General features: G+C 51.6%; 1 protein-coding gene across 1 annotated transcript; it reads left to right on the top strand.

Annotated features, from left to right (window-relative positions):
* The first annotated feature begins 380 nt into the window (after window positions 1-380).
* C24H12orf76 (chromosome 24 C12orf76 homolog) lies at window positions 381-5,789 on the top strand. Its single transcript, XM_076922497.1, has 3 exons — window positions 381-574; window positions 904-1,309; window positions 4,681-5,789. The coding sequence occupies exons 2-3, from the start codon at window positions 913-915 to the stop codon at window positions 4,764-4,766; spliced, it is 483 nt and encodes a 160-aa protein (XP_076778612.1). The 5' UTR covers window positions 381-574; window positions 904-912; the 3' UTR covers window positions 4,767-5,789.
* Window positions 5,790-7,112: the final 1,323 nt, after the last annotated feature.

Here is a 7,112-nt window from a genome sequence, read left to right as displayed (position 1 = left end):
TGGTGTGCATGCTCCCGGAGCAAGGACACCAGAACATCGCGGGTAGGAAGACAGGTGTGCTTTCCATCTGATCACCACCAACTGTAACTCAAAGAAAAGGAACACAACCCACGTCCACCATCACCATAGGTTTGAATGTCAAATAGACGAGTGTGGTATTCCACGAGATATTCGCAATATACTTCAAAAAGTTTTAGGATAAAAAACTGAGTTTGTGGGCCAGAGAGAGATTTCAAAAGATACACCACAACCACTTGGAACTCCAGCTGTTGCAGGATAGACAGCACCCTCTAGTGGCTCTCACATGCACTGCACCCATATAGCTCTGTATCTCTTTCTGTGTCTCACACACACGCGCGCGCGTACACACACACACACACACACACACACACACACACACACACACACACACACACACACACACACACACACAGTGCTAGAGCGGTGGCTCAGCACTGACTGCTCTTCCAGAGGACGCAGATTCATTCCCAGAACCCACACAGCGGCCAACAACCATCGTAACCCCAATTCCCGAGGATCCCACGCTCTCTCCTGGCCTCTACGAGCACTGCAGGTATGTGATACACAGACATACATGCTCGAAAAATGCCCACATACGTAAGGTGAAAGTAAGCTCGGTGTTGGTGGAGGCGGTGTATGTCTTTAATCCCAGCACTTGGGAGGCAGAGGCAGGCAGATCTCTGAGTTCAGGGTCAGCCTGGTCTACAGAGTGAGTTCCAAGAGGCAGGGTAAGCAGAGAAACCCTGTCTGGAAAGAAACCAAAATAAACACACAAAACTTAAATTTTTTAAGAACGGAATTACGGTGTCTGTTTCTTCGGACTGTGGTGACGACTTAATACGAAAATGTATGGGTGTGTAAAGCAAAGCCTTCCTTCCATAGGGAAGGCGGATGAGAGCGCTTGCTGCGGCGGTGGAACCCTCTCCGCGTGATGGATTTCCCCGCCCCCCGGAAGTTGGTCGGGGTGGAGTATTCAGCGGGGACCACACCGGATTGGCGGAACCCTGTCCCGCCCACCGCTCCTCCCCTCGCTCCAGTTCTGTTTCCATGGTAACCGCGCGTGCGGAGTGGGCTGGCCGCGGGAAGACAGCGTTTAGGGGCGGAGCTTGCGGCGGAAGCGGCGTCCGCGCGCTCCGTGGGGCGCAGGTTCCAGAGATGCTGCGCGCGGGGTGGTTGCGGCTGTACGCCGCGCTCTGCAGCCTCCTGCTGGGGCGGGCCGAGGCCCCGAGCCCTGGGGTGCCGCCGGAGCAGAGCCGGCCCTACGCGGTGCTGCGGGGGCAGAACCTGGGTGAGCGGCGCGGGGTGCGCGTTTGCAGCCAGATCCCGGCGCGGGGGGCTTGTGCGGGGCGCGGGCGGCGCGGGCGGCGCGCGGGTGGGGATCGGGACCGGCCCGGGCCGCTGGTCCTCGCGAAGCTGCTTTTCCTGCTGTCAATCCCAGGCTTGGGAGCCAGCGCTCGCACCCTGTGTGTTGGCGGCACCTGCTGGAACTGGAAGCTGGAGACCTCGGTTTGTGCGCTCCTGTCTCTTGCTCTGTGGATTCAGGCTAGGCAGCTGGGCTCATCCTGAATCCCTCGTCCTTTTAAATGGCCCCGTTCGCAGTGATGGCGTTTGTAATTGACAAGTTTTAGCATTTCCTCCATACCGGGTGTTGTGCTAACCGATGTTTACATGTATTCTTTTGAGCCTCGCTGAGCGCTAAACGAGAAGAGTAGGGCTTTCAACGCTGTTCTAGAGGAAAGGAAAATGAAGCCCAGAGGTTAAGTTATGTTACTCAGGGATACAAGCGGTGAGTGTCAGTACTTGAATCGGGGTTTATGGAGGCTTAAAAGAACTTTAGGTGGGGTTATCTGTTACACACACACGTACACACACGTACACTCACAAAGGAGTGCCTGGCCGTGAAATGAGCTTAGCTGGGCAGACTTCAGAGTGAAACTGTCCTTCCTCAACCCTGTACCCAAGATGTAAGTGACCACCAGCTGTCAATTCTGGATTGTCTTTCAGTCTGCTTGGTTCCTTCCGTGTTTTGATCACTAACTTGGTACCTATCCAGCATTCTACTGGGTGGTTCTCACGGATTTCCCTTTAGAGCTGGGTTTATCACCCTTGACACTACAGACATCTTGGATCAAGTGATTCTTTCTTGGGAAAGAGAGGCAGTGGGCGGGGTCTCCTTTACCCTCTGGATGCAGACAAGCCAGACACCCAGAGAGCTGCCTGTTTTGATCAGAGGCGAAGTGTTTGAAGGTAATCCAGAGTTAAGCTTGAAGGAATCCTTTTAACTGGGTTTCCACGTGTCCCAGCCTATTGATGCACACGGGAACTAAATGCCCCATCTGCAACTAGCCCAGCCCAGCTAAGTGCCTGATCAAGTTGAAAAAGCCTTGAATTTCCAGTTTCCTAAAGTCGTGACTACAGCTGGACTTAAAACATTCTCCTCTCCTCCCCTCCCCTCGCCTCCCCTCCCCCCTCCCCCCCCTCCCCTCCCCTCGCCTCCCCTCCCCTCCCCTCCCCTCCCCTCCATTTAAACCATCCCCTTACTCTTTGGAAGAGGCTCTAAAGATGTAAAACTTTCAAGACAGATCCTAACACTGAAAGGGAATTCTGCTTTTTAAAACAAGTAGGAGCCGGAAGGTGGTGGCACACGCCTTTGATCCCAGCATTCAGGAGGCAGAGGCAGGTGGATCTCTGTGAGTTCGAGGCCAGCCTGGTCCAGGACAGCCAGGGCTGCACAGAGAAACCCCCCAAAAGAAACAAACCCAGAAGCAGGCCCAGAGAGACGCTCAGCAGGTAGTCCTGGCTGCACTTGCAGAGGGTCTGGGCCTGGTTCCCAGCATCCAGAAAGGTCTCAGAATGACATCTGGCCTTTTGGAGTTGTGGCATGTACTGTCATGTTTTTCTGTCCTTTCTCACTCTCACCAAGAAAAGATGAACCTTGGTGTTTAATGACCATGCTAAGAGGATGTGAGGGGGGAGGGGTGGGGCAGGCACAGAGGCTCTGAAATGACTGCCTGCAAAGTATCCGGGTCTTGGTTTTTCAGAGGAATGGGAACTCGATCAGAACAATCACGGTCCAACCCAGTTGGAACCTGGCGTGGGCCCACGTAGTTGGAACTAAGCGTTTATAAATTTGCCTATTTGAAGGTCATAATGTTTTGAGTGTCTCGGAAGACGGATGCCGCCAAGTAAGGCGAGTGGCTGGTCATTTATGTCATCATACCCTTAAGGCCTGGGCCACCAGGCTCAGCGGTTACCTGTTGGCCTCACTCCTCCCATTAGCACCCTGAATGTTTTAGATGGGAACTCTGCTCTCAAAAACACACCGGGGGCTGGAGAGACGGCTCAGTGGTTAAGAGCACCAGCCCCTCTTGTAGAGGACCTGGCTTTGATTTCTGGCACCCACGTGCCAGCTTAAACTTTCTGAAACTGTAGTCCCAGGGAATCTGACCCCCTTTTGAGGTCTCTGCAGGGACCAGGTACCCATGTGTTACAAAGACATGCATGCAGGCAAAACACCCACACACATAAAATAAGTTTACACACACACACACACACACACACACACATACACACACACGCAGTAAGTTGAGCCAGAGATGGCACAGTGGGTAAAGGCATGTGCTGCCAAGCCCAGTGACCTGAGTTTAATCAGTCTGACCCTTCTGCATGCACAGACACAGACAAAAATAAGTTTTTTAAAAATATTTTTTTTCATTTTTTTTTAAAGCACGTTTATAAAGGTGTTGCTGTTTTGATGAGGAGGATTCATCTAGCACCTGAACTGGCTTATTTATCAAATCTTCAGGTTTTAGAGATGAGGTTGGCCTCCCTGGCTCTGTCATCTTCCAAAATGAGATGTTCTCAGAACAGAAGTTAGAGGATCTTTTTCCCCTAACTAATCAGATCTTGTGGTCTTTGCCTGTCCAAAGGCCTTTATTGATATTTAGTGGGAATTGGGCCTAGAAGATACCTCAGTAAGGGTGCTTAGCCTACAAGCCCGAGGACCTAAGTTCAAGTCCCCAACACCCACATACAAAGTTGCAAGGCATGACAAAGAACTTGCTGGCTGCTCAGCTAGCCGGGACGAAAACAGCAAGCTTCAGGTCCAATGGGAGACCATTTCTGAAGGCATCAAATCATGAGGCAGTGGAAGCAGAGATCTGAAGTCTTGTGTTGGCCCTGAACATGTTTGTGCACACACATGTCTGCACCATGCACATACCTACACAGCATGCAAAAATAATTCAGTGAGCAACCAGCCCATGTTCCTTTGTTGTCTGAAAGGCCCTGCATACAGTGACTTCCCACAATGCTCAGCTGCTTGCTGCATATGCTGGGCTTGTTCTCCCTTTGCTGAACCTTGGGACTGCCCTGGCCTCCTGAGCTGTCTCTCAGAAGGAGTTCAGTGTGTGCATGTTACCTCAGTTACCTCCTCCCCTCCCACCTGCCGCTGCCCACAGGGGCACAGGCTGTCTGAAGGATGCCCACATTTACTTCCCCACATCTGTGGGGTGACTTGAGTGCCCGTTCACAGCTACTTCCTGGCACCCTGTGTAGTAAGTGCCCTTGGTGCGAGTAGCAGTCAGAGAAGCGCTGTCTCTTAATGGATAAGCCATGGAACCCTGAGCCTTCGTGAGGTAACCTGTTTTCCCTTTGCAGTGTTGATGGGAACCATCTTTAGCATCCTGCTGGTGACTGTCATCCTTATGGCATTTTGTGTCTACAAGCCCATTCGTCGACGGTGACAGCCACACGAAGAAGTCCTGCTCCAGGTTTCCGGGACAGAAGTTGCACATGGGCCACTGGGGACGGTGGAATCAGAACTTCCGGGCAGGCGGTAAATGCCCCAGGGCTAGGAAAGCACCTAGCAGTAATTGTTTCCCTCACCTCCGTTATTGGCTACTGATTCGGCATCTTTCTTTTTGTTTGGCTGTGCTGGTTAAAAGTGAAGCCCGAAGCTCTAGGGGTCCTTGTAAAGACCATTGCAGAGTGTCCAGAAGAACCAGTCCGAGGACTAATCGCTAATGCTTAACTAGTAAGAGGAAGACTTAACATGTAGATCTGCCCTGTTTGCCGTCTTTCTGTAACAGTGTGGTAATCACACGTGGGGGCCAGCAGGATGACTCGGCAGATAAAGGCACTTGATTCCTGGAACTCACCTGATGAAAGGAGAGACCCGTCCCACCCCATGGGTTGTTCCCTGACCTCCACATAGGAATAAGTAAATACACACACACACCCCATCCCATCTCACTCTACTGAGTTGTCCTCAAATACCCTGTTGTAAAGCACTGTTGATTTTGGGAACTTAGCCATCACTCCTTGCATTGGTGCTGAGTCAGAGTTGCATCCTAGGTCTGTGATCGTGCCCCCCCCCATCCCCGCCTGGAAGGTTCTGGGTGGCTCAGACATGTAGATGTCCTGGCGGTGGCGACCTGAGACTTGGTCTCCCGTTTTCCCTCTGTGTAGAGGGTTCAGTCTTACGTCCCCTCTGTAAGCTGCTGTTTACAAGACTGTCTGCTTTCCAAGTGCTGCTGCTGAGCTAGATTTTCCCCGTTGGTACTTTCTGTTGTTATAGAGGTTATTAGTATTTATTTTAATTTTGCCATGAAGTTATTGTTATGCTTAATTGTGTATTGCCCTCAAACACAGCACTGGTCTTTTGTGTTTTAACTTAACACCCTGCACTGATGTGAACGGCACCCAACTGTGGGGTCCTGTCTGGAACCTTGTAACCCTGAGCCATTAAATGTTAAATTGAAGAGAAACCCTGTCTGCTGTTCTGCGCCTCATTACGTTCCCAAGTGTTTGCAAAGCAGGGGTGGAGCTAGAGATGTCTCAGTGGTTAGAGCACTGGTTGCTTTGGTAGAGGACCCAGGTTTGGGTCCCAGCACCCACATGGTGGCTCACAACTACCAATGGCTCCAGATCTGATACCCGCTTCTGCCCTCTGGTGGGCACCAGGCATTCATGTGGTGCACTGACATCCACAAAGGCAAACACTCATTTACATAAAATCCTTAAAAAAAAAAAAAAAAACTTTTAATGGGGGGGGGGAGGAGGGGGAGGGCAGGGGTGGTGCCGGGGAGAATCTGGCCTGATCGGGAGAATCTGGCCTGATCGGTTTAAGGAAGACCTGAACAGTGGCGTTTAAAACAGTACACTGAATAGTAGAGCTGAGCCAGAGTCAGCTGGGGCAGAGCAGGTCTGTAGGTTTGTTCCAGGGCCAACTGTAGGAACTTAACCTGTCCAGTGTTTGTTTTCCTATCAGCAGTAACACTGGAACGTAAATGGCTGTCCTCCCCAGGAGGACTCGGCCAGCCCGCTTTGATACGCTGCTGGAGCACTTGCCATTTTTAAGGCTTTAAAAGGAAACACTAAAGCCCTGCCAAGCCTCTAGTCCTCGCTACCTGCTCGCTACCTGCTCACTGCTCGGTGGGCCAGCCCGGGGGCACTTGGCTGAAGTCTTCCCGGCTCTTGTGTCCCAGGGCAAAGAATTAGACCAGAAATACATGGTTAGAAATAGAACTGTGGGGCTGGAGAGATGGCTCAGTAATTAAGAACATGTATTGCTCTTCCAGAGGACCTGGGTTTAGAGTCCCAGCACCTACATCAGGCAGAGCACAGTCACCTATGAATACGCCAGGAGGCCCCTGGCTTGAGGCCACCAGCCCTCATGTGTACAACTCTCCCTCTTTGGACACACGATTAAAAGGATTTTTAAAAAGTTAAGTTGCCAGACCTGGTGTGCACGCCTTTAATCCTAGGACTACTAAGGCAGCAGTGAGTCTCTGAGGAGTTCCTGGCCAACCAGGGCTACAGATAGCTTTACTAAAGGGGACTCAGGGATGCAAGGCCCCATAGCCAAACCATCCCTGGACATTACCTGTGTAGCCAGCGGAACACCTGACTAGTCTATATCACATGTGGGTGCTGCTTGAGGTCTGGGGACAGGGAACACTGCTCAATTTCCAGCTGGACTCAACCCCAAACCCACACCTATTTCTAGACTGAGGTCTAGGTAGCACCTTGGCCTCCAGCAACTACTGTCCCACAGTCACCTCAAGTTTGTATAATCCAGTCCGTCTCTC

Source organism: Arvicanthis niloticus, chromosome 24 (genome assembly GCF_011762505.2).
Source record: "Arvicanthis niloticus isolate mArvNil1 chromosome 24, mArvNil1.pat.X, whole genome shotgun sequence".
Taxonomy (NCBI): domain Eukaryota; kingdom Metazoa; phylum Chordata; class Mammalia; order Rodentia; family Muridae; genus Arvicanthis; species Arvicanthis niloticus.
Note: the sequence above shows the minus strand (reverse complement) of the source record. Positions and strands in the feature narration are given on the sequence as shown.